General features: G+C 39.5%; 2 protein-coding genes across 2 annotated transcripts; one reads left to right on the top strand and one right to left on the bottom strand.

The window, feature by feature from the left end:
* The first annotated feature begins 107 nt into the window (after positions 1-107).
* mtap (methylthioadenosine phosphorylase) lies at positions 108-22,554 on the top strand. Its single transcript, XM_085276705.1, has 8 exons — positions 108-224; positions 2,697-2,783; positions 2,938-2,996; positions 3,192-3,359; positions 14,690-14,792; positions 16,399-16,638; positions 20,869-20,991; positions 21,513-22,554. Exons 1-8 carry the CDS (start codon positions 144-146, stop codon positions 21,549-21,551), a joined length of 900 nt encoding a protein of 299 aa, XP_085132831.1. The 5' UTR covers positions 108-143; the 3' UTR covers positions 21,552-22,554.
* On the bottom strand, positions 21,691-25,693 carry cdkn2a/b (cyclin-dependent kinase inhibitor 2A/B (p15, inhibits CDK4)). The gene is made up of 3 exons (XM_085276706.1): positions 25,445-25,693; positions 25,209-25,349; positions 21,691-24,281 (listed from the first exon to the last, which is right to left on the bottom strand). The coding sequence occupies exons 2-3, from the start codon at positions 25,341-25,343 to the stop codon at positions 24,021-24,023; spliced, it is 396 nt and encodes a 131-aa protein (XP_085132832.1). The 5' UTR covers positions 25,344-25,349; positions 25,445-25,693; the 3' UTR covers positions 21,691-24,020.
* Between the last annotated feature and the right edge of the window lie 1,730 nt (positions 25,694-27,423).

Genomic DNA, 27,423 nt, shown 5'->3' with positions numbered 1-27,423 from the left:
TATATAAACATCATGACCAGAACAAACATTACTATAACAGGGATGTTTTATACATAAAAATAATCAAACGTTGCTTTGCTTTTATTTTGGAAAAAAAAAACAAACAAACAGGAAGAGGAATTTGATGTCCCGCTTCCTTTCGGATGTATAAAAGCCGGAATTTGTCTAGCTCTACTGTTAACAGCAAGAAAACTGTCGTTATGGCATCCGCTGTACCTATTAAGGTATTAACATTTACTTTAATATCGTTTTAGTGATTGAATGCTGTGTGTTTGTCTTTGACAGAGGAGAAACATCCATGAAAAATGTAACTTAAAGGCTGCTGGGGCGCCGTTAGGTATGCCAGGAGAAGCCCTTAACCGTTAGCACAGTGTTAGCAAAGCTTTACAAGTCTGTAAAGTACGCTCCCTGCCTTAATAATACAAGCTAAAATTCAGGTGCTAACGTACTGATTTCTGTTAAGGTGTTGTACTGTTAAAAGAAGCTAAAGAGTGATTATGTCAGGTACAGCTGGTATGGCACGTGGCCAGAGTAAGTGCACGCGGCTGCTGTACTGTTACAGCTGTCAGCAGGGTATCAAAAAATGTGTAAAACTGTGCAGGTCATAAAAGCTCAGTACAAGAAGCATGTTAAAACGTTGCATAACTACACTTCTTATCAGAAAGATGAAGTGGGGAATGAAATTGATTGCTGTGTTTGTGCAAGCAGCTTTTCAACTGCTCATTAACACAAATGTGTAATTAGCAATCAAATGGAAGCAAGTCCATGCAGATGGATGTTCAAGATGACCTGCTGAGCACCAGAATATGGAAGATTGGGGGGGGGGATTTCAGTGACTTTGAACGTGACATTGTGTTGGTGCCACACAGGCTGGTCTACTGGGATTTTCCTCCACAGTTTACAGAGAGTTGTCTGAGAAAGAGAAATTATCCAGTGAGCAGCATTTCTCTGGGAAAAGGTGCCTTGTTAATGCTACAGGTCAGAGGAAAAAGACCAATCTACTTCGAGGTGATGGGAACAAGCTCACCAAAATGAACCATAGAGAACTGGAGAACCGTTGCCTGGTCTGCGTATTGATTTTTGCTCCAGCATTCAGATGATAGGATAGAATGTGGTGTAAACAACAAAAGCATGGATTCAGGTGCTGCTGGTGGTGTAATGTGATGGATATTTTCTTGGCACACTTTGGCCCGCTTAGTACTTAACTGAGCATCGTTTAAACACCTCAATCTACATGAGTATCCGTAGTTTTCAAGTGAAATCGGAGGTACTGGGACACACCCATCAACATGCCTGTAGCTGTTCATACTTTGAAACCACAGATCCTGGCAGCAGTGTAAGGTGATCAATTCTCTACAAGTTGCAAGTAGATGTCACTGAACTGGAGCTTTGGGAGAGGCATTGCCACTTTCAACGATTTAACTAGAGCTGCTGAGGCACAATATGGAGTTTCTCTTCATATCTTTGTTTTTCATCCATGGATAGATGATCCAAGCAGAAACAGGTGTTCCCCCCTCCTTGTCTTGCGGTACATCTAACTGTCCGCTATTGGTTGTCACGACAAGGTATGTTTTGCCCTGTAGGGTAGTGAGTCACATACTTGGTTCATGGCGCAGCTGTGGGGCAGATAGACACACCTGAGCTCAATCAGCTCATCACGCCTCCCTATTAAACGCGCCGGGACCTGAAGAGTTGGTTGTTGTTGTGTGTAGGACGCAGCTGGAAAGCTGCGGGCGTGTTTTAAGGAAAACGACAACCGGAATAAACGTGTATTTAAGAGCGAATATGTGGTCAGGTCTGTCCTTACTGCCACAATGACTTAAAACTATGGAATGTTAATGACCATGTCTATCCCTTTATGACCAGAGAGCAGCCACCAAATATGCAACAATAGTATTTATGCTGCAGGAGTTGCTGCACTAGCTATGACAGTGTACTGGTGTGTGCTAAGCAGTTGTGAAGTATATTCAGTTCTTGGTTGAAACTGATAGAGGGATGTTGTGTCAACCCTATGATTGTTTTGGACTATGTAGTTAGTAGGGGTGCAACGATACACGGTTCGGTTCAATACTTTGGTGTCACGGTTCGATATTTTTTTCGATACAAAAAAGGTTAATGCCTTTTTGATTTGTCATTTATTAAAATTATAAATATATATTTTAACTCAAAAGTACAGTTCACTACACTATACGAACCGAAAGCACTGTATCGAACGGTTCAATATCGATACGAGTATTGTTGCACCCCTAGTAGTTAGTGACATTCTTAAAATATTTCACTTATTTACATTTAAACATTTTCTAGACAAAAATTATAAATGAGCCACGAAATAAGCTGTTGGATGGAGTTTTTCTCCTATTAAAATATAGTGAAAGGTTAAGTATAAATTAAATCATTTAATAAATGGCAAATTTGGCACTATTGTTGGCGGCTCCTTTCTTTCGTTTTTTTGTTCTTTTTCCTTTTTTTTTTTTTTTTTTTTTTTTTTTCTGCATCAATTCTGTGGTCTTCCTTTCAACATCCTTTGTCCAATATATCTTCTGTACTTCCATTCTTCACATGTATGATAGTAAATATGTAATTAGCTGCTTTGAGGTTTTGTTTTGTTTTTTTTATTTTGAAACGTCTTTTAAGAAACGTGTTTCAAGAGATTCATTCTATAGACTGAAGTTATGAACTGTTCTCATATCTTTCAGATTGGAATAATCGGGGGTTCAGGTCTTGATGATCCAGATATCTTGGAGGGAAGAACTGAGCGCTATGTTGAAACAGCATATGGGAAGGTTAGTTGTATCTTTTGAAGTCATGCTCCAGGTGAAGTAGTATAAATATTAGACTCTATTTGGGTTATGCCCTGTCTTACTTGTGAAATATTGTACTGCCTTGACAATGAAGTTTGTGTGTATATATAAATTATCCTGGTCCTCCTTTAAACAGCCATCAGATGCCCTGATATTGGGGAAAATAAAAAATGTGGACTGTGTCCTCCTAGCAAGGTAATGTGTTCTTTTTTTTTTTTTTTTTTTTTTTTTTTTTTTTTTTTTTCCCAATTGTGAAAATTTCCTCTCCTTTTTCTCCATCTAGTGGACAACTGTATTATTTGCACATACTAGTTATTTCATGTGTGTGTGGATAGATTTTTTTTTTTTTTTAAATTACACGTATTAAATGTTGAATTGTGCTATTCATAGGCACGGGAGACAACACACCATAATGCCATCCAATGTCAACTATCGAGCCAACATTTGGGCCCTGAGAGAAGAAGGCTGTACACATCTGCTGGTTACCACTGCCTGTGGCTCCCTCCGGGAGGAGATCCAGCCAGGAGATATTGTCATCATAGATCAGTTCATTGACAGGTTAGTTCTGCGAGTCCATTAGTAGGTTAAGATTCAGACATACGTTTTCTGACACATCATGAAACTAGGTTATCTTTCAGGAAAAGTAGAGCATTAAGTGTAGGCGGTGTCCCGTTTTTGTAGGTGGAGTAAAAACCTGGTGATAATTCCTATGAACACTTCCTGTATAGAGTGTGGAGCTGATCAACAGTTCAGTACAGGGATGGCAAAAAAAGAATAGGGAAAATTGTTTTGATATTTTTTTATTTTCTTAGATAAACAAAGACCTCTACTATTCAAATATGAAAAAGGAGCTCTGCACCACACTCAGGACTTTCAATCAAACATGTAGATTAAACTCTTAACCCAACACTTGCATTCTTGCATGGCTAGGTGTATCTACTAAAACTCTCAGATGAGTTTGAATCCTCGTGACCTCAAGCTCCAGGTCAGATGTGAAGTTTCTGAAAATCTTGTGAATGCGATAACTCAAGGAAGTCTAAAAGATTAATATGGTGTGACAGCGCATTCATAGTTTCTGTGTACTGATTGAACTAAACTAGCAGAACAGATTTGTCTTTTGAGTATATAGACAGACCAGTTTTTGCTAAATGTTTATTTTTGTTCCTATATCTAGACTGACTCTGTCAGAAGTCATTATTAGTGGTTATCCTGTGAGTCTGTTGTGCATCCTCCCACATATTGCAGGGATTACTGCTACTGGTAATCCCTGTGATTGGGTTTTCTAATTATGAAATTAACTTCATGCTTGCAGAATTCTGTTGCGGAATACCATGTTTACATTGTATTCACATTAACACATTGGCCAGGTTACTGGATAAGCCTAGTTAAATGTTAGTCTAGTCTGCCACAAGTCTTACAATCGTCTTCATTATAACGTTCACATTAGAGCAGGGGTGTCAAACTCAAATACACAGTGGGCCAAAATTCAAAATGGAACAAGGTCGCGGGCTAACGTTAATATTTATTGAAAAAAAAAAAATCTTCCTCCAGATATAAGAATGAATCTTTTCTTATAGACTCAAACAAGTTTAGCTGAAAAACTGAATATGGAACAGCAAAGCTTAATACTAAACAATATATATATTAGCTGTATAATACCAGTAGGCCAGCTCTAATAGTAATTTGGTATGGCTTCGTGGGCCAAATGTAATGAGGCTGCGGGCCAAATTTGGCCTGCGGGCCAGAGTTTGACACCAATGCATTAGAGCATGGTGAGAGTGGTGTTTGAATTTGTTTTTCTTCAATTTAGAGCTTGCAGTTAGGAGGGAGAGATAAGTGGTTTTTTTTTTTTTTTTTTTTTTTTTAAACAAAATTAAGTGCATAACATGCTATATTTCAACCACATCCACAGTATCCCATTCAGGGTTCTCAAGCCTGTGGCTCTGTAGCAACTATTGAGGTTTTTGCCTGTTGCTTTGGCAAAAACTTGATGGAGATGGAAATGAACAATTGTTATATTTAAATATTTTTATTTCTATGTATCACTGCTGTAATTGACTCATGCTTGCTATGGCTTCCAAATTCAAAAATAGGTCACTGAGGAAACTAATGAATTTACAAGTGCTCGTGCTGATGCCTTTTAAAACTGGTCTTTTTCAAAATCTTATGTATTTATTTACACTTTTTTTTAAAAGCAATTGGACCACTTTGTTTTTTTTTATTTTTTTTATTAAAGTAGACTATTTCAAATTTGATTTATTTGCACACATAAATAGGCATCATGGTGGTAATTGGCCTAACCCTAAAAATATTTTTCTTCTGCCTCACAACACCGTTTTATAATTTATAAAAACTAAGAAAAAATAGAAAAAATAGTTCTGTAATTACATTGATGCTACAAAAACATTGGATCACTGTAATGAAAATGCAACTACAGCAAGCATGTTGGAAAGATTTTAATTATTTATTAATAACCTATACTTATGAGTATACAGGCTTCTAAGGTACACATGTTTTGCAGATCCATGCTGAGGGTTGTTTTACTATCAAAAGAGTGATTTTTGACAAAATTTTAAAACTTCTGACCTATAGACAGTTGATTACATTAAAATAAATAAAGAGTTCATATTTGTTTAACCATGACTAATGACATATTAATGAAGTTTGCTGTTTTGGCTTGGTCTGTAGTCTCCACACTAAGCTGTGGCCACCTACGGCACAATGTTCCAATTTTCCAATAGAAAGCATTAAAGTCTACCACAGGAAGCTGTCCTCGTAGTGCTGCAGACCACAGTGACAAGCACCTGGGGAGCCTCTCAAATGGACTGTTTGACTGTCCCCATCACTGCCTAAACAAAACTAATAACTGTCATTAAAGACATTTCCTGTTTGAGTTCACCGGTGTTCATGATAAGCACAAATGTGCATTCTTATAGTATCAGATATTTCAGGCACCAGTCTCATTTATGCATATGACAACCCAGCTTTATCTGTTCATGAAGCCAGGTGACACCCACCATTTAAAGAGATGTGAAGCCCTGGATGACCTCTAATTTCCTAAATCTAAATCCAGGTAAAACTCAGGTAATTGTACTCGGCCCTATTACTATTATTACTCAGGATTATCATGTTGTCCTAAAAACTCTCTGTAAAGCCTTCAGTTGATCAAGAATGCCACAGAATAAGTATTGACAGGGACTAGAAAGGGAGACCATATTTCTCCCATATTGCTTTTCTTTATTGGCATCCTGTTAAATCCAGAATCAAATAATAGTAGGATAATGGTAATGTTGTGGGTGCAGTGTTCCTTGACCTAAAAAAGGCTTTTGACACTGTCAGCCATGACATACTTCTTTTCAAAGCAAGCAGTTGATTGGTTTGAGTCCTATCTTCACAAAAGAGAGCAGTGTGTGAGGGTTGATAAAGATAAGTCGTCCATGTTGGAAAACAGAATGGGTATTCCCCAAGGATGTGTTCTTGGCCCATTGCTATTTAGTTTGTTTATAAATGATTTGCCTGCCAGTTGTCCAAAAGCTAACTGCCAACTTGATGCAGTTATACACGTACCAGCTAAGTCACCTGGCGAGGCAGCAGACACCTTAATGGTACATCTAAATGATGTCCAAAAATGGCTGGAACAAAATCATCTTGTATTGAATTAAAAACAAAAAACTGTTTGTTCTATTAGGAAACGAAGTTCATCTAATGATTTTAAAATCAAGTTGGGGAACGAAGAAATAAAGGAAGTCAAAGATTTTAAGTTTTTAGGAATAATTTTAGATTCACATCTTAAATTTGACAAGCATGTAAAGAAGATTTCTAAGACGGTCAAGGCTAATCTGAATTGTTTTAAGTTAATTCGGCACTATACCCACTTAGCAGCTCAGTTATTTATGCATTCCATGACATTCTCTCATTTGTCATATTGTATGACAGTTTGGACCCAAGCAGCACCATCTACAATTCAGTCTGTGGTATCCTTATATAACCAGTCTTTAAAAATAATGGATAAAAAAAATCTGTTCGGTGGCATCACTGTCAGATTTTAAAGAAATATAATCTACTTAGTTTTAAGAGTTTTAATCATTTGTTTTCTTAAATTAGTTTTTAAATGTATAAATACGATGGCCCCAGAGTGTCTCAATAGATGCATCCAGAGACAAGATGGTAATTGTATTACTAGGAGCAAGGTGAACGGCAACTGCAAGATATTATATTGCAGATCGACATTCGGTCAGTCAGCTTTTTTCCATAAAGGCTTGCCATCTGTGGAACACACTTCCAACCGAAATCAAATTGATTACAGACATCAGATCCTTTACATTGAAGGTTAAAGTTTGGTTAAAGGGAAATCAGAGATGTAGTCATTTTAACTAATGATTTTAATTTTATTTTAAATTATTGTCTATTAATTGTAATTGTATTTATGATGTAATTTGGTTTTATGAAAATGTATGTTTTATTGCTAAATGTACCTATTTTGATTGTAAGCCCAACAAGGGACAATTGTTGAAAATTAGCAATAGCTATAAACCTATGGGCGTTAGTTCAAGTACAAAACTGATGTATGTTAAACTGCACTGTCCCTTTTTAAATAACAAAATAAACAAACACATTTGAAGTCCTATTCCAAACAAACAAGCTCTTGAATAATCAGGTAGTACTGTTTTACCCCAGCAGAGCGCTTTGCTCTCAGACTGCAGGTTTACTTGTGGTTCCAAGAGTTTCTAAAAGTAGAATGGGAGGCAGAGCTTAAAATCAAAACCAAATCAAAATTAATTTCTATAGCACATAATAATACAACAAAGTTGACCAAAGTGCTTCACAGTCGGTCAGAGCAATAGCATAAGACAGAATAAAAAGAAACAGTTAAAAGGAGGGCAGGAAACGACACGGATTAAAAAAAAAAAAAAACCAAAAACATAACTAGCCACGAAATAACATACTAGTTTGAATCAAAAGCCAGGCTAAAATAAGTTTTAAGACGCAATCTAAAAGACTGGATGGACTCAGAGGAACGAATATAAGGAGGGAGGTTATTCCAGAGTCTGGGAGCTATGACAGCAAAGGCCCGGTCACATCTGGACTTAAGACGAGACCTCGGTTGCGTCAGGAGCATTTAATTGGAAGATCCAAGTGCCTTATTAGGGATATACAAATGGAGGCATTCGCATAGATAACTGGAAGCCAAATTGTTTAAAATTTTAAAGGTAAGCAAGAGAATTTTGAAATTGATACAATATTCTACAGGGAGCCAATGTATGTTGGCTAAAACTGGTGTGATGTGGGCATAATTTCTAGTACCAGTTAGGAGAGGCGCAGCTGCGTTTTAAACTGGAGCCGGTGAATATATGGCCTGTATGGCCTGTATTTTTATATAGCGCTTTACTAGTCCCTAAGGACCCCAAAGCGCTTTACATATCCAGTCATCCACCCATTCACGCACACATTCACACACTGGTGATGGCAAGCTACATTGTAGCCACAGCCACCCTGGGGCGCACTGACAGAGGCGAGGCTGCCGGACACTGGCGCCACCGGGCCCTCTGACCACCACCAGTAGGCAACGGGTGAAGTGTCTTGCCCAAGGACACAACGACCAAGACTGTCCAAGCCGGGGCTCGAACCGGCAACCTTCCGATTACAAGGCGAACTCCCAACTCTTGAGCCACGATCGCGGAAGAGGAAGATGGGAGGCCCGAGTAGAGGGAATTACAGTAGTCTAACTTGAAAGTGATAAGAGCGTGAATAAACTTTTTTTCCTACGAAGGGAGGTATGGCTTTGTCTTAAATATCTGACGCAGCTGGTAGAAACAGGGTTGTTTTTTTTGTTGTTGTGTTTTTTTTTTTTGTTTTTTTTTTTTTTTCCCAACGACAGAGGAGATCTGTTTCTCGGGTTTGAAAGAGCTGTCCAGGAAAACACAAAGGTTTCTAACAGTGGGCGAGAGATGGCTACCAAGGGGACCTAACGCATCAGTTAGTTGTTCCAGCAGGGTGTGACTATCAAACACTACAACTTCTGTCTTATCCTCCTTCTGGCCTCTCTTCTGGGGAACCAGCTCCTAGTTTGGATTCAGGACATAAACTTCCTCTCTACCTTTTAAGATTAGCCCTAAAACCTTTGTGTTTTTTTTCTTCTTTTTTTTTTCTTTTTGATAAAGAATATAGTTAGGGCTGGATTAGGTGATTAGGCATTAAGCCCACACCTGCTCTAAGTTCAGACCCACAATGAACGAAAACATTCTGTGCATATCAGAGATACAAACTTTAGTGTGTGTGTGTGTGTGTGTGTGTGTGTGTGTGTGTGTCAGGAGGAAAGCAGTGTTGTAGAGTGACTCGGTAGGGATAGTGCCAAAGCTTTCTTCTTCATAAATGAGAGATGCAGGGTTTAAAATGACCGGGAAGCGCATCTAGTACATGTGGAGTGGGTGCAAAAAAATTGGCGGAGTGCAACAGCAAGTACAACACAAATTTTGGGCAATTTGCTCCAGCTAGCGGTTAGCACAGCAGATGCCACATCCTGCCGTGTGAATGGGCCTTTGCTCCAAAAGTGAGTCAGTCCCACATAGACTCAATGTTAACTGTAACTCAAGTTTAGAACAAAAATAAGCTGATTTCCATCTGCTTCCAACTTTGTCAATGAGATGGAGAATATATAAATGGGTTTTTGTGATAGTTCTTCAGTTAATTCATCCTTAGTTAACAAAGCGTGTGGGAGGTGGAGGAAGAGAACCTCATTGTGCTCTAGTTGCATGATTCATAAAATTGGCAGTGAGCAAATAAAAAGCAGTCTCCATTTTCATCTGGTGGAGCTACAGGTATGAAATGATTGATGTGATGATGGCACTAGAATTTAGATGGAATCATATATCATAGAGAGATCTCTCTATCTATAGACAGACTGAAAGGAACGTTTAGTATCCGTGCAACAATTACCGGTAGTAACAGGACAAGTGACTGAACACTGATCGTTGGCTTTTTAAAGACAGACTGGTATGTGCAGTAAATATTCATGGGAACAGGTTGAATTGGTTTATAACCTGTCAGTTTCCTTCTTGTCAACAGAGTCAAAGTGTGACTCAGAGTAACCTTGTTGACATAAGGATGACTCTTTTTAAGTGTCTCTGTCCGTGCACTGAAAATACTTGACTAAAAGAAATCATCTCCAAGTAATAAACTAATAAAGATCCAGTATTTTGAGGATTTTATAGATGTAAACATGCAAATAAATACACTCATATATGCACTTTGATATTTAGTGTCAAACCACTTTCTAAAACAAAAAAAAAACTGAGTCTAGTATTGTTTTATCCCTCAAAATCCACAAGAATTTGCAGCTTCATCTTTAATGCTCATTATTTTGTATTGTATGGAAAAAATCCTACTTGAGAGAGAAAACAGCCTCTGGTTAGGAAGCACTTGGTGACGGTGGGGAGGAAGGGGCAGCCATGTTCTACAGTATTTTATTTATTTTTCAGGTGAAGGGAAAGAGCAGAGGGAGAACAAGCATTGAGATACGATGATATATGACAAAACAAACCGGGGGGACGTAGATAAAAGGGTTATGGCTTGCAAGTGATCGCTGGTATTGTATGGCTGTGGTTAAAACTGTAGCACGCGACTGAGTTCTTGCTTAAACACACTTGCTGGTAAACCTTGATAATTTCTTTCTGTTTCATGGAGGGGGGAAAAAATAGCTTGTCAGCTGTTTCTGACCTCAAGGCATACACACATACTTCTGCTGTAGCGTACCAAGAGCACAACCTTGTGGGAGTGTTGTTCTCTCAGTTAGCTGACAGCAGAGATTTTATTAAATGGCACAATATGTGCATTGAGAGGTGTAAAAAGGATTCCTTATGGCTCATGAGTTGGCATGCATCTAGCTGAATTGAGGTAAGTTGTAGTCTGCCTTCCCTAATTTATGTCAGTGTGTTCTATTATGAATTTCAACATGAGTGAGTTTGCATGTGGGTTTGCCTGTTTTGTTGAAGTCGATAAACTACTAGTATCAAGAACAAACAAGATCTGTTTATCGGAAATGAGGAAGTTGCTTGTTGGGACATGCACAGACTTGTCCCACAGCATGTGACAGCATGCTGTGCTGCTGAAGGCTTTACTTCATGCCATCACCTCTGCTTATTTGTTGTGTGCAAACCACATGGTCACTATAAGAGCTTACTTTGTCAGATTCTAATCATGGCTAACACTGTGCTAAATTGTACTTTTAAAATGCATCTACGGACTGTCAGGTTCTAAGTTTAGCCTTTACAACAAATGCTTTTGCTTTTGGATGCAGCTCGTCTTATATTGATTTATGCGCGCTCAATAATCCAGGAAAAAAGTTTATGTAGTTCATGTAGATTCAGTGTTTTCAGCACAATAAGTGTTTCATCACTGATCCAAACAACTTTTTTTTTTTTTTTTTTTTTTTTGGTTTCAACTAACTGCAGGTTTTCCCAGCCACATGAACAATTCCGTTGCATTATGGCCGACATTAGCACCATTACCTAATAATGGGCCACAAGATCGGTGCCATGACTGAAGAAATTAAAATTACTCTTTACTGCTTTATTTATTTTTTGTTCTTCTTTGGCCACTTATGAGTTTGGGTTGCAGGGTCAGTCTAAGCAATAATGTCCAGACCTGTCTCCGTCTGGCCACCTCATCCATCTCTATCCATCGGACATTTCTGAGCTAATAAACAAATGGAATCTCTTCAGTTGTTCCAGGCATTTCCAACTGGAACCTCCTTCCAGTTGGAAATGCCTTAAATGCCTCATCTAGGAGGCGTCCAGGCAACATCCTAGTCAGATTCCTGAACCGTCTCAACTGGTTCCTCTTGATGGGTTCGGAGCAATGTTCCCTCTAATTTTTCACGTGTCTGAGCGAACACACAAACTCCCTGAGCGGTCCCTTGGACCACTCTGAGCGACATCAGACGTGTGCACTGTGGTCGCGCCGGCATCTAATCCATCCAAGTTACATGGTTTATTAAAATAATCAAATTACAGCATTTACATTTATGTTAGACTTCTTTTAATTAACTGCTTTAGCCCCCTTACAATGAAAATGTAAAAAATTCTAGTCATTCACCTGTGCAGTATGTTAACACTATTGGAAGTACAAATAACTAACTCCAATTTCGAAAACACAACTTGATTTTTTTTTTTTTTAAATTTATATTCTAAAGCTCTGGCTTGTATTATGAGTCTGTGGTCTGGGAGACAGTCCTGTAACTCTGTCTGCAAAATATAGTATATAATGACTAGGGATGGGTATCGAAACCCGGTTCTTGTTGAGAACCGGTACCCACTGTTTCAATTCCTTGGAATTGTTTGCCATTTTTGCAAACGATTCCCTTATCGATTCCAGTTGAGGGCAACTTGCAAAGTAGATATTTCATTTAAGGGAGGAAACGCTACGAATATGCAAAAGCATTTGCTCACAAAACACGCGATGACCTTAAATGAATGTCGTGTTTTTAATTCCGCTCCGGACTCGTGAATCTCAACCCAGCAGCAGCGGTAACGTTTGCACGTCCTCTCCCGTTAATGCGGCAGGTAAATAATCAACTAACGGTGCATATTATGTTAGCGCGATCTGCCTTATTACAAAACCTGCCATTACTGTGCATTTAGGTGACCATGATGAGAGAGACAGAGTCTGGCTCAGATGCTGGCAGTTCTCGCTGCAGTCTACCGGTAGCGTCTCCTTTCAGGCCAGGATAGACGAATGTCACCGAGCAGTGACTAAGTTTGTGGTAAAAGGCTGCCGCAGCAGGTGCCCCCGATTTTCAGTAAGTGAATGTGTTTAATTGTAGGCAGGGACATTACTGGATATTCTTGTGTAATTACTACAGAATAATTTATGTTATACTTTGTTATTGCTACAGAAGAATATTTATTTTATTATTTTACATTTACAATCCAGCCTAGGCTTACAATGTTTTTTCCAGGGTCCCCAGGAAAAAACATTGTAAGCCTAGGCTGGATTGAAGAGCCGTAGGCTGGATCTCTTAAGGTCTCACTGCTGGGTTTGTAAATGGCCTGTATTTATATAGCGCTTTACTAGTCCCTAAGGACCCCAAAGCGCTTTACATATCCAGTCATTCACACACTGGTGATGGCAAGCTACATTGTAGCCACAGCTGCCCTGGGGCGCACTGACAGAGGCGAGGCTGCTGGACACTGGCGCCACCGGGCCCTCTGACCACCACCAGAAGGCAACGGGTGAAGTGTCTTGCCCAAGGACACAACGACCGAGACTGTCCAAGCCGGGGCTCGAACCGGCAACCTTCCGATTACAAGGCGAACTCCCAACTCTTGAGCCACGATCGCCATGTTACTCCTAAATTTCTATCTTGTTCAAAGAGAAGATATAAAACAAAGTTCTAAGCCAGCAATGTCACCAGCACGGCCCAAAGAACAATCACACCCACTTCAACTAAAACTACTCTTGCAGATGTCAACATTTCACCTTAACTGCATTTTGTTAAGGTGTTGTTTTGAAACAACATTATGGCTTATTTGACCAACATACAGGTCTCCACTATTCATTGTGTTCCTTGTCCCAAACATGTCTTTCCTTATTATTCCGTGTAACAGTTAAAACCGTCACACAGCCTTCTCTGAACAATTGATGCGTCTACTTAAATCTTGGGAAGCACTGACATTAGCTCTAGTCATGCATGTTGAAAACAAAACCAATGATCTGCAGCCGAGGCAACTCGGTCTTCCATTTCATGATTTGTTTTTTTGTTTTTTTTTTTCCAAGTATGAGATTTCTCTTAAGGTGCAAAGCACACTGAGGCAAAGCAATGTGGAGTGTGTGCTGATACGTGAATCATCAGATTTGATGCATGGCTGGAATTCCCCTCTTTATTTTAAAAACAAGTGCTGGTGTCCCATTGACGAGCGCGTCATTTCATGCTGCATACCTTTTTGATTGGTTATTTGGTCAGTATCTTTCATTGCAAGTGTATTGCTGTATAATGCAGGACCACTGCTTGAAGCCACCATCAATGTATCATCACAATTCTTTCACTTACGTAATCTTTCACCTTTTGGATTACTAAAGTAGTCAGATGGGTCTGTTTGGTATATACCAGCAGAACCTCAGCATGATGCAGCTAATGCTTTTGAATACAGTTAAAAAGGAAATCATGTGAATGTGCACAAAGTCACTTCTGGCAAGCTGTACAAGACAAGTGCAAAGTGGCCATGAAGGCAAACAGTGGCTACTTTGGTAAATCAGTAATATGAAGTAAATTTCTTCTACATTGAAGAACATGGCTTTGTCCAAACTGCATCCACACAGAATTCCCTTTATACAAAAGAAGCTAAGAGGCTACATGGAGCACAGAAATCCTGATGTTTTCAGGTCACTTGGATAAGTGAATCAGCCTTTTGTGCAATCCTGACCTATTGCCATGAAGAACCATGGGGACACAGGCTGGCACTTTGCCTCTTGCAACAGCACTGACTCAGCAGAAGGGAAAACTTTAGGTCGGTTGTTATAGCGAAGCTTGAGACCTTCTTCCATTCTGTTGATGTTTATAGTCCTGACTGCTGTGAAACTGGTCATGCCACAAAAATTTGCAGATTTCTGAGCCAAATAGTCCTGATTATGAAATGAATGATTTCTGTACCTCATTCATGTCGACATGTTGTCTAGAATGATTTTGATGGCCATTCCCAGTATTTCTGCAGTTATTCCTCATATCTTTTCACACTTTTTCTCAACTTTAGGTCAGATAAACTCATTAAAAAGAAACAAAGTTATTAATCTTACATCTTTAAGTGTTTTTATATTTTTGTCATTGAAACAAATCTGCTTTTTTTTTTTTTCTTTTTTTTTTTTTTTTCTGTTTTGTTTTGTTTGTTTGGTAGGACAACCAAGAGGTCTCAAACACTCTACGATGGTCAGCCCACCAGTCCCCCAGGTGTCTGTCATATCCCCATGGCTGAGCCTTTCTGCAACAAAACTAGAGAGGTAAGTCTATAAATCTAAACACGTCCTACGTCAAACTTGTTATTTTGTAACTGACATGCAATTTTGCTCAGTACAGTGGTCCCTTGCTATAACACGGTTCACCTTTTGAGAGCCTCGCTGTTTCGCAGATTTTTTTTTTTTTTCTTTTTAAATAGTGCATTGTGTTCTGAGTCCTGATCAGCTGTAGACCATTGTCAGTCAATCTCCTTCATGCCGTGTCTCCTGTACAGTACAGAATGCGTTCAGCTTGTCAAATTTACATAAATCTTCGATCGCTAGCAGTGTGTGACTGAAGTGCTGCACTGTGTGTTTTCTCCCCAACAAACACAACAATGTCGACAAAACGTTTTGCACCATCAAAAGCACCCGTGATAACACCCAAAAGGCAGAGGAAGATGCTAATCATCGCACAAAGTTGGACTTCTGGACATGCTAAAGGAAGGTAGAAGTTACCATATTTTCCGGACCATAAGGTACACCGGACTATAGGGCGCATTAAGCGAAACAAAACAGTCAGATAAGTCAAACTTTACTCATCTCATTGTTATTGCTTCCTCTACTTCCGTACCATTGATTCATTAATGTTGAATTCTCTGGCGGCTGCTCTATTCCAATGTTCTGGACCTGAGAATAGTGTCTGATCTTTGGTTTCATTCTATAATGCTGGACTTATTTTTCTACGAAGGTTTGAACTTTGAGTGTTTAAACAAGAGAAAATGTGAGTGTTCATGCCTGTCTGAGAAAAGTGTATAAAGTGTGTAGTGAGGGGTTTTACGGCCTTAAAATCTATAATAATTGTAAAAAAAATAAAGTTGACTACTTTGCGGATTTCACCTATCGCAGGTTATTTTTAGAACGCAACTCTCGCGATAAACGAGGGACCACTGTATACTAAATTCTCCTAAAGTGATTATTTTTATTCAGTGTAAGTATTGATAGCATAAAGTGCACATCACTGTGGGTCTTTTTGTCTGACAACGTAAAGGAGGTTTTTTGGGATGCTTTTCTAGACGTTACATGACTGAGGTGCATATGAGAGCACAAATATCCGATGCAGTCAAACTGGACATTAAATGGTCTTTAACCTGCCAGCTCTCTAGCACCAAGTCTAAGCGATGTCCAGTTGGATGGGAAAGTAATACAGGTAATTTGGTGGTGAGTTGTGTGTCCTGTCCTCTGCGGGCTCTGCTGTGGCAGCACCCTCGACTGAACCAACGTACCATTCTAACAAATATTAACCCCGCATCATTTCCAGAAATGGGAACCTCGACTAACGTGGGATATCTGCTGCTGTGTGCTGATGGAAAGGCTTTACTGTCTGATTGCTGGTTACCTACTGTTTGTTGTTTTGTTTTCGGGCCACAGAATGCACCAGGTTGAATAAAACCATAATTGTCTTTAAGTTTCCAATATTGACATGAAAAACTTCTCCTGGTCAAGAAAAATAATGGACCTTCAGAGACAGTGTTTTCATGGGGGTAGCGTCTGTGTTTAGAATGAATGTCTGCTTATCTGCAGTAGACTGAAACGGCATACAGATAAGCAGTTGCCACCCCACCTTGGGGGTTAGTGATTTATTCCAGAATGATGGTGATATTCCCTGCAGGTTTTGGTGGAGGTGGCGCGGAGTCTGGGGGTCAAATGTCATGTGCGAGGGACCATGCTGACTATCGAGGGGCCTCGGTTTTCTTCGCGGGCAGAGAGCCTGATGTTCCGCCAGTGGGGTGCTGACGTCATCAATATGACCACCGTGCCAGAGGCGGTCCTCGCCAAGGAGGCTGGCTTGTGCTATGCCAGCATTGCCATGGCAACAGACTATGACTGTTGGAAGGAGCACGAGGAAGCAGTGAGTGGCGGGCCAGAGGTCCTAACTGTCGTTTTTATTACTTTGATGTTTCAAGCTTTTATTTGTCTTGTGAGTCAGTGGCAGTGGATGATGCCCTGTTAAAGTGGGTCAGTTAACGGTGCATCGTGCCTCTTCCCTGGCCCACTGCACAACAAACGCCAACCTAAACATTTTAATTTTACACGACGAAATTAAAGAGCATTATTTAAGAGCTGAATGAATATGACTGATTTTAAGTGTAAGCTTTTTGATATTAGGCCTGAAGATAATTGCACAACTTTAAGAAAAGGGTAGCATAAAGCTAATGGCATTAGGTTGCATTTATATCATTTATTTGCAGCCTAATCATCATGTTTGTTCTGCGATCCTCAAACTGGCTCCCTTACTTTATCTTTGCTAAGCTGTGATCAGCAGAGTTTGCAGGTGAAGTTCTCTGTTTTTTGGCTTTGAAAAAATAAATCACTTTTTAACATTAATTTCTTAACAATACACTTATTTTTGGGAGATTAAGGAATATGCATATCATTCTCCTATGCCAAAGCTTAAAGACACAAATCGCACCTCAAAGTATGTAGATTCATAATACTGTGACTAAATGTCAACAAGCGCAGCAGACTGTTTTGGAGTTTACCTTTCAAACCCTCCTAAACGACAGTCACCCTGTTCAGCCTGATCCAGCACATGCCCTGATGACTTGTGTTGGATACATTTAAAAAACAAAACAAAGACGACACTAGCAAGCTAAGTATTGCTTATCATAACATCTTTTTACGCATTGCAGACATGGTTTTGTTTCTTTACAATGGAAAACAAAATTTACCAACAAATAGAAAACTGCCTTATACCACAACATCAGCTCTGGGAACTTTCCTGCTGGCTGGCCGACCAGGTAGAATCAATGACAACCTTTTAACTCCATGGTGCTCTTCAGAAGCTCATTCAAAGGCCATCTTGGCAAGCTGTGCGAGGTCAGCCTTGGCCAGGTCACGAGTTCCCTCAGTTGCTTTTGTGCAACACAATTTAAACGCACGTCCACTTCTTGCGTCAAATAGCGCACTAAAATAATTTCAGTGCAATTATATCCAGTCCTCCCAGATTACCTCTGAGATAACAAAGTCTGATATGTTTATGATGCCAAAGCAATAAACACTCGTTTCGTACAGAAACATGTTGTCACGTCTGCAGTGTTCAGCTCTGGGAACAAAATTAGTCTTGCCTTTTTGTAATTAGAGTTAATGGGTTAGTTTTAAGCCATTTAATTTTAGTCATTCGATTCAATTAAAGTTAAAAAAAAAAAAAAAAAAAAAGATATGGCCAGTTAAGTAGCAGAGGGCACTGTTTATCAGTCTCAGCTGCTTTGGCATTAATGAAATTAACAGGTGCACTAGAGGGACAACAGTGAGACAACTCTTAAAAGGGGAATGGTTTTACAGGTGAAGGCCACTGATTTTTTTTGATTTTTTTGATTTTTTTTTTTTAACCTCATCTTTTCTGATTGTTTTTGCACTAGTTTTGCATTTGGCTAGCATGAGGCCTGGATATCTGGATCCTAAAGAGGTTGCACAGGTGGGCCAACTCCAGGATGGCACATTGATGCGTGCTATTGCCAGAAGGTTTGCTCAAGGAGAGCTGAACAGGGCTGTAGAAAGTCAAATCCATCAGAAGGACCAGTATCTGCTCATTTGTGCAGGGAAGAACAGGACAAGAACTGCCAGAGCTCCAAAGTGACCTCCAGCAGGATACTGGTGTGAATGCCTCTGATTAGCTAGAGAGCGTCACCCTAGCTGTCATTAGGCATCAGTTGTGTTTCATTTCAGGCTGTTCATGAGCCAAGTGATCTGGGAGATCCCCCAAGACACCATCCATTGTCCCATTAGGAGCATGGTCCAACATCGCTGGGCAAGCATGTGGGGGCCAAACTGAGTACCAGTGTGAATTACAGTAATGAAATGTCAGCAAAATGGACTAGTCCGCTGCTTTTGATCTTCAGGATGCCTTTGAATTCAGCTCTCTGTAGGTTGATACTTTTCAAATTGATCATTTCCAAATTATGTGGCATCCTTTCATTCCTCACACACTACCCAGTCCGTATCAGTATAGATGTCCAGTATTATTTTTTTCCCCCACACTGAAATCTAATAAATTTGCTTTCATTTTTTTGAGCAGTGTATTTTAAGTAGTGGCTGTAGTTTTAAAGTTTACTGTATCACAACGAGTTTCTAAACCAGATCGTTCACTCTCACTATAAATGATGGGTTAGAGGTTTTTAACATCTGTGCTCCATAAGTAGATAAAAGTATCTGTGGCTTCTTATGGCTTCCGAGTGACCTGGCCTCTGTCAGGCGCTCTGGATTATGCAGTTGATCTACTGCGTGTGGGCGAGCGCCGGCTTATGTAGAACTGATCCAGCCCAACTCACAACTCCACTTCCGAGTTCCTGCAGCTGACCTCTTCCCCCTCCTGTTAGAGAATGCTCGCCACATCCTTCCGCCCCCCCTCACTCCCTCGCAGCTTGATACTACCTCCTGGCCTCCCCCCCCCCCCCCCCCCCCCCCCCCCCCCCCCCTCCTTGTCCCTCTCCAACCAGTCGGCTTGTTTGCCAGTCTCCGGTGGAAGCCCTGCCAGAGGAGGTTGAGTCACACTGAGTCATCAGCTACACTGTCTTCATCCTGACAAATACCACAAAAACATGAACCTAATCATTGAGTGTGACATAAAAACAAGCACTCAAGGGAAGGGTTAATGAAGGTTACAGGAGGTACACAGGATGGAAGTAATGTTGTGCAACTTACTGTAATGTACACTGTAGTTGTGGCTGAATGAATTTCAGAATGGATTATGAACTAATACTTCACTGCATTTATACAAGAATATGGGAATGAGAACTCCACGTTTGTGCGGTATAACTGCTTATTTCACCGTTTTGATTTTTAGTTCCTCCATTGTATTGCATTAGCCACGTGAGTAAAGTGATTGCTAGTGTCGTATACATGGTTCAGTAGGCTCGAAACTGAACCATGTAATGAGTCACTAAATTTCAGAGCACAGGTGATGGTTGTAAAATGTACGCAGCAATCCCAGTACAGGTGCAAAGAGCAAAATATTGTTTTTCCACCTACTGCTGTGACTCACTCACAGGTCCTGACGTGACTGATTTGGTTAAGCCGGTACTTTCACAATCAACTGCTCTCAGTGTTGTCCAGTAGCTTTGTTTCTGCTGCACTCGTACATGAATGTTTTAATTCTTTTTTTTTTTTTTTTTTTTTTTTAAATATGGTTTTACTAAACCAGTGCTATTAAGATCATATTCACATACCTTTTTTCCACCAGCACAGTGAAGGTGCAGTCAGTTGTGCCTTGGTGCCAGATTGAAGGTTTTATCAATTTATTTTTAAAGGATAACATTACAGGGAAGACAAGCATGTGTTCCATTTGCCAGACATTTGTGAATTTCTCACACACACGACTCTGGTTTTGGTGGTTCTTAGCTCAGCAATTTTGTGTTGCCCTACTGATGCCGGCTTTTTAGCATCACTTCCAGTCATTTGTGGAAATGCACTAAAGTGGTTCCACATTGGGGGACTGAGTACTGTTCACAATAATCTTGTAAATTATAGCCACACACCACCTTAGTAATGCAGAAAGTATTTTCACACTAAAGATCATCGGTTTTTGTTTTCAAATTGGTAAAAATTACACCTGTAATGCATAGCTGCAAAAGAAATTATGTGTTGTTGCATGTAGAATATGAAAGTGTATCTTTCTTGAGAAAGCGGACATCTACATTAACCGCACTGGCCTTTTACGGGAGGAGTGGGTGGTGTCATTTTTCAGCTGAGTGGATTTTATTCACCATTATGTTGAACTGGTTATTGGCGTTTTTGTGCAATTGTGACTTGAGTAAAGAGGAGGCCACATTATGTGTGTTACATCTTAGCGACTGTGAGTTCACACCGTCGTTCTTTTAAAGTGTATACATAATCTATTCATAATAGCTCTGATTTTACAAGATGGTGCCTGTCTTTACATCATGCTCTGCTTTCAAGAATTGTTCACAGAGGAGTGTTTACTTCACTCAAAGTAGACAAAATAAAAATACACACCAAGATGGTTATTTTCGAAATGCGTGGCTGTGACATTTTAAAGGAAGTGAAATTTGCACCATTGCAAGTGATTCCTCTTAAATGGCTGCTATACATTTTTTTTTCTCTTTTCTTCTTCTCGTCCTAGGTCTGTGTTGACAATGTACTGAAGACGATGAAGGAGAATGCAAACAAAGCTAGCAGTATCCTGTTAACAGCAATACCCCAGATTAGTCAGATGGACTGGGCTCAGACAATAAATACATTGAAAGTAAGCCGTCAGCTTTATGATGATTCATTTCCATTCTGCAAGTTGTGAAAGAGGGTCTGTTTGCTTTCTATCTGGTTATCGTGAACTTTGATCTCACTTATTTCTCTCAGCATTTCTAAAGAATAACAAAACCTGATGGTGCATGGCTTTTTTTTTTTTTTTTTTTTTTTTTTTTTTTGGGGGGGGAGCCTATTAACAAGATGATTTTCTAAAAGGGGGGGCTCACTCAGACAGTAGGACACATTGTGCTATGTTGGATCTCTTGCAGTACTTGCACCATGATAAACATGTATTAATTAAAATTTTGAAAAACACTCTGTATCCCAGTGTTTTTGCACAGACTGCCTGAATTTCCTTAGTTTTCTCTTCAAAACTTTCTTTAATGACAGTGCTAACTTTTGATGAAAAATGAGTACTTTCTTAAAGACAATGTTGACAACGACTTTTCCTAAATATAGAAAAGGCTCCTTCACTCTGTGTCAGTGACACACTTTGGTAATAACATATTTTCTTTCTTCCAGTCGATGGCTCAGTCTTCAGTAATGATACCGAAGCACTAAACGCAGAGGAAACTACTAGAAAGGATAAAGAGACCAGACAACCACCCACACGGAGTCAAACACCGACTGCAAACTCAACCCTGCCCGTCCAATCATCATCAGTGAATCACAACAAAGTGCCTCACATTAAATAATCCACTTTTTTTTTTTTTTTTTTGGGGGGGGGTCTTTATTTAGTTGGATGTTCAGTGTTTTGTGTTTACTCTTGACTCTGATTCAGAGATCACTCATTTATGTCTGGAGCATGTTTTCCTCTCACACAGTGTTAGGTGGGAGGGCCCTTCCACTCTAGCTGTAGTTGAGGAAATGGATGTTTGTTACAGTTACCACATTTGGGTCTAAACATTCTAAGGTTTTAAGTATTCAGTATTTTGTGGACACATTTGTGTATGTGTTTGCTGGTTGTAAGCCACTGGTGTCTTAGTTTCTGGTTATATGAAGATGATTTTTAAAGCTTTGCAAGTTTAGCACACAAAGACTATATTACTGCCTTAGTTGCATTTAAGCTTCTACTCTTCGAGCTTGAATCTATTGTCAGCATGAGAATGACTGAACGTCTACATGTTACTTCAATCTGGCCACTCTTGTGGTCTTTACGGAATCATTTCATTTTTATTTGCTCTTTATGACTGTTTAATGACTAGAGAAACATCTCATTTTGAATGGCATGCTGCTCTGTACCTGCAAATACCGTAACAAAGTCAGTGAAAAGCTGTCAAATCGGCAGTAAACCTGTACCAACAGTGGTAGTGGCGGGGAAACACCCAAATTATTTGCTATACTGACAGTTTTTTTTTTTTCTCTCCCCCCAAAGCATGGATTGAAATGGGAATTTTGTCATGTTGCATCATATTGTAGTCATTTGAGATTTTTCTTGTTTAGATTTTCTTAACTTGAACTTACTCTGTACATTGCACAGCATATTTAGTAGCCTCTTCAGCAGCCTGTTTTTCTGTAGTATGAATAATTTGTCTCAATAAAAGTTAGACTTTGACTAATCCAAGTTGAGTTTGTGGTTAATTGAGTTACTTGGACTTGCAGTGAATATTTTCTCAGTTGGTTTGCGGCATGTGTTCATATCCTAAGGGGAACAATTTAGGGTTGTTTTTTTTTTTTGTTTTTGTTTTTGTTTTTTTGCTGCTCTTGAAACAGGAGTGTGCTGGAAATCACTGATTTAATCTTAAAGATACTTTTGTCTGACACAGGATGAATTAAATCTTATTTGAAAGGGTTTACTATTGTTACAGTTTATGACAATTTAAAAGCAGCAAACACTAGAACTATGGAGTGGATTTCTGTATGTTGTAGAATACACCTTTGGTTATTGGTGAACTTAAGCCATCCTCATGTTTAACATAGCTTTATACAATTTATTATTTTCTTTAATATCTTTTCAGATTTTTATTTTTTAATGAGGAGTCAGTAATGTACCACTATAAAAGTAATTCTGACCCAAAACGCTACTAAAGCACCGTTAGGCAAGCTCAGTAAACGTCAGTTCTTCACTGAATAAATAAACATTTGCACAAATACTGGCATGATAATAATCCTTACCATGCGCTGTATGCAGTCTGTATCGGCTCAAAACCGCTTGGTTGTATTTTTATTTTCATGTTTGAAATAGAGCAATTAAAATAAGCAACACAAGTAAAGCAGGTGAACAAAGAACAGGCGCAGCGGGTTGCCTCCAACTCCGTACCCGTCAATTTACACGCTGGAAAAGGAAGCGGGACGGAGCAGTTACAAACTTGTCTACGGTAATCCTACCCCAATTTAAGAAAAGTTTAATTTATTCAAAAGCTCCTTTGGGATAATTAAACTACTGAGTTCAGAGTTACGTATTTCATGTATTTTCCATTTGTTTTTAATTCTCCAGTACGCATCCTACAGCAGTCCAGCCCTCAAACCAGTGTTACAGTTTACATCAAGGTGCAGAATATCAGTATTAGGTAATAATGAGATTAGACCTCAGTAGTGTGCATCCTGGATTTAAAAAAAAAAAAAAAAAAAAAAAAAGTTCACAAACTTCGCAAACTTTCCAATTTCTTTCTAAAATATCTCTTGTATTATTTAGTTAAATATCTGATATGCAAACAATATAATTGGGTAAAACTGTACATTATATTTACAAGGAAAAATGTTTAAAAAGTGAAAATAAACACTTGGAAAAACCCCCCCAAAAAATAAAACAAAACATAAAACGTATTCTTAAATTAACAAAAGTTGCGATGTTGTTGTGTGAAAATGTGGCCTACATTTTTACACAGACCCATCGACAACCCTGATTTCGTTAGAAATAAAATAATGATACACACCGAAAGTGAATAAATAAAGAGCAATACTGCATTTTACAGCAAAACTTCAAGTGTGTAATTTCGGCTGAAGGCCTTTTTAGGCCCCTGCTCTGCAAAGTCCACCTTCAGAACCGGCTGCAAGGAGTTAAAAAAATAAAAATAAGACATCACAGCGTTAGGGATTTTGCAGACTCTCCAGGAAATCAACAACATCTCTATGGCCGTGCTGTCTGGCTAAATCGACAGGCAGACGGTTTAACTTGTCCCTGGCCTGTGGGTCTGCGTGGTGCTGCACTAAAAGGTGCACAGTGTCCAGAAAGCCCGCCCGAGCAGCGTCGTGCAGCGGGCTTGCCCCGGTGCTTGAGTCCCCCACGTTGGAATTCGCTCCATGCTCGAGTAACAGCTGAGCCACCGACGTGCTCCCCATCATCATTACCTACACACACACAAAAAAACATGACCGGGAATCATATTAACCGATTTAACTGAATCCGATTATTTTACTCTGAAGCACAAAAACTATTTCATGTAAGCCCACCGTCACTCACTAATATAGGCGCACATTAAGCACAAGTACAGCGCCAGTTAATTATTTTTGCACTATTTGCACAGACACTTAACCCTGTGCGTTTATTTATTCATGTATTTATTATCATGCGGCTGACTTTAGTGTTGACTTTCATTTTACTTGAACCCGAGTCTTCTACACCCAACCAAAACAGGCCTGCTGTGACTGACGTGACAGGTTTTTTAAAAAGCTCCAAAGAATGTAGATAAGATGGATTATTGTAGTTGTTGTAGTGCAACAACTGAAGAGGCATTTCACTACCGATCAGCGCAACATGTGGGCCATGAATTCAAATATATATATATATATATATATATATATATATATATATATATATGTGTGTGTGTGTGTGTATATATAAAGAATGCGTAAAAATATATTATGATGCTTTATATTGTTAAAGTATTTTTGTGCCACATATATTGCAATGCAGCCTAGTTTTTTAGGCCAATCCAAAGGCAAGAAACAATATTATAGTTTCATTTCACTATTGATGCCGTTGCAGCTTTTACAATAAACCAAAGGGATCCGGGATTGTTGCTTTTCCTCAATAAAAATACGCGACTTCCATAAACACAACAAAGCGCGTCACTTTCAGACCCGTCGTTTCTTTCTTTCTTAATGATTATTATTATTATTACTGACATGTATAAATCTCTAATAGCTAATAGTTGTAAAAAATAATAGAAATAATAAGGATTTATGCCTGCGTTTGCCATTTGGAAACTTTGAGTTACCCCGCCTGATGAGACCCGTGAAAGTGGGAGAAAGTGGGCTGTTACTGACGGCACTGACCTGCAGAGCTGTTCGTCCAAAACTGTTCGTCCCGTTAACTTGAGCCCCTCTCTCCAGAAGAGCCTCCACCGCTGCCGTGTTTCCCTTCGCCGCGGCTGTGGTCAGTTCATCCTGGAGAGTCATTGTCACGTCCATAAAAACCTGCTGCGATAAGCTCCGTGTCAGGCTGCTCTGACAGGTAGCCCGGTGATGCTTATACGAGGAACAAAAAACGGCACTTAAACGCAACACGGTACCCGTCGAATAGTCCCGGCTCCTCGCTGGTGTGGTCTACGGTGTGGTCTTCAACCGTCCCCGGCTCAACAGTTTTTTTGGATCCCCCGGTTGCCTGGGTCGAATCAGCAACGCCGCTCATCGCCTACCGGTGTGTGTCCGGGCTTGCCTATCGCTTGAATTGAGTGACGTCACCGTCTAGCTGTGACTGCAGAGCCGTTGCAGTGGTGCGACTGTGCGCATGCGCCTCAGAAAATTCGTTTGAAAGAACACGTCCTGCTCCCGGTGCTTAACCGGGTTTTTACTGTGAGGGGATGCTGGAAATGAGCTTTTACGGACAAATGTGACAAACCTCGACTAAACAGAATTGTTTGGGAGTTTTTCGTGATTTAATTAAAAAACGCAGCGGATTAAAGTAACTAGGTAGGCTGCATTTTTATCAAGTAGTGCTGTAGAATCCTCTTTGAGGAAGGCCTATTTATAATTTTGTCTACGAGTTAGCTAAATGTAAGTGTTCTGCTGCTTTATATTTTCACAGCATTTCAGTGTAAAAATATTGTACTTTTTACTGTTTTTACTCCAGTGCAGTTTTTAAACTTCTATTTTCTATTTAGTGACAAAGTGGGCAGGTTAATTTATTACTGCTACTATGCTGCTAGTTATATGTAAAGTTACAACATAAAGCAGTAATGACATTTTGCATAATTACTGCTTTTTCAGGGTGACCATTTATAATATGGTAATGTTAAGAAGCAAATCAATCTAGCTGGCTGTGAATATATCCAATCAATATTGTGACTTACTTTGTGCAGTTCACATTTGAGCATTAAAAACAGAATATGACTAAGCAGTCTCACCCATCTATATATTATCACTGTGCCAGAGTTTTCAGTATCACATTATCTTCATTAGGGTAGAAATCTGTGTTCAGATAACATTAAATAGATGACAATACTCCGAGAAAAGGAGACTTGAGGTTCCACAGCTCAATGGTAATTGACTAGCAGCAGTAACTGTATAATTAATGGTTTCCTTATGTCTGATATATTTGATTATCTAAGCCAAAACAGATAAAAGTAATTGTTTAAACTTTGCTTTTTTCATAATGGTAACTGGTGTCATAGTGAAACTGCAATGCTGTGTTTCTTCATTTTTAAACCAGTTTTACCACATCTGGGCTTGTTCTACCTGTCAGATGACAAAATCTTTTTCATAACCTCTTTCCCGTCATGTTCATTCACTCAACCAAGCTGCTCTGCTGTTCACTGCTCCCCACTTCCTTCTGGCGTCTAACCTCTAACCCTTTAGAAATACAAAATCTATAATCCTTTATTATGCATTCCTCAGCCACCATCTTCCCCTGGCCACTGTCCGTTGTACCTAACCATGTTTTTATAACCTCTAATCCACAGGTGTCGAACTCCAGGCCTCGAGGGCCGGTGTCCTGCAGGTTTTAGATGTGTCCTTGATCCAACACAGCTGATTTAAATGGCTAAATTGCCTCCTCAACATGTCTTGAAGTTCTCCAGAGGCTTGGTAATAAACGAATCATTTGATTCAGTTCAGGGTGAGATCTAAAACCTGCAGGACACCGGCCCTCGAGGCCTGGAGTTCGACACCCCTGCTCTAATCAGATCTGGGTACTGTGTCACACACCTCACCTGCATAATCTTAAATTTCTCCTTAAAAGGGGAGAACCTCAATGTGCAGGTGTTTCCTTAGACGACAATGCTCCTCAAGGTCAGGTTTACTTTTAATCTTGACCTTGTGATCAGCATATGAACGGCCATAATGGAGGAGACGCAAACACAGACAAACAAACAAACAACCTCTGTAAATGATGTTAATTGTTAGCGTCACCTCTCTGTAAAAAAAAAAAAAAAAAAAATACACCACATTATTTGCTGAAATAATTCTGGGTTTAAACTTGAAATATAGTTTCTACACCTACAGCATATGTCCAGGATTTTTGAAGCCTGAACTAGGAAGGTGTGGTCTGTGT

This window comes from Mchenga conophoros, linkage group LG6 (assembly GCF_057382185.1).
Source record: "Mchenga conophoros isolate Kocher_MC1m ecotype Shallow Benthic linkage group LG6, M_conophoros_male_GT1.1, whole genome shotgun sequence".
NCBI lineage: Eukaryota > Metazoa > Chordata > Actinopteri > Cichliformes > Cichlidae > Mchenga > Mchenga conophoros.
This window is presented reverse-complemented; position numbering and strand designations above follow the sequence as displayed.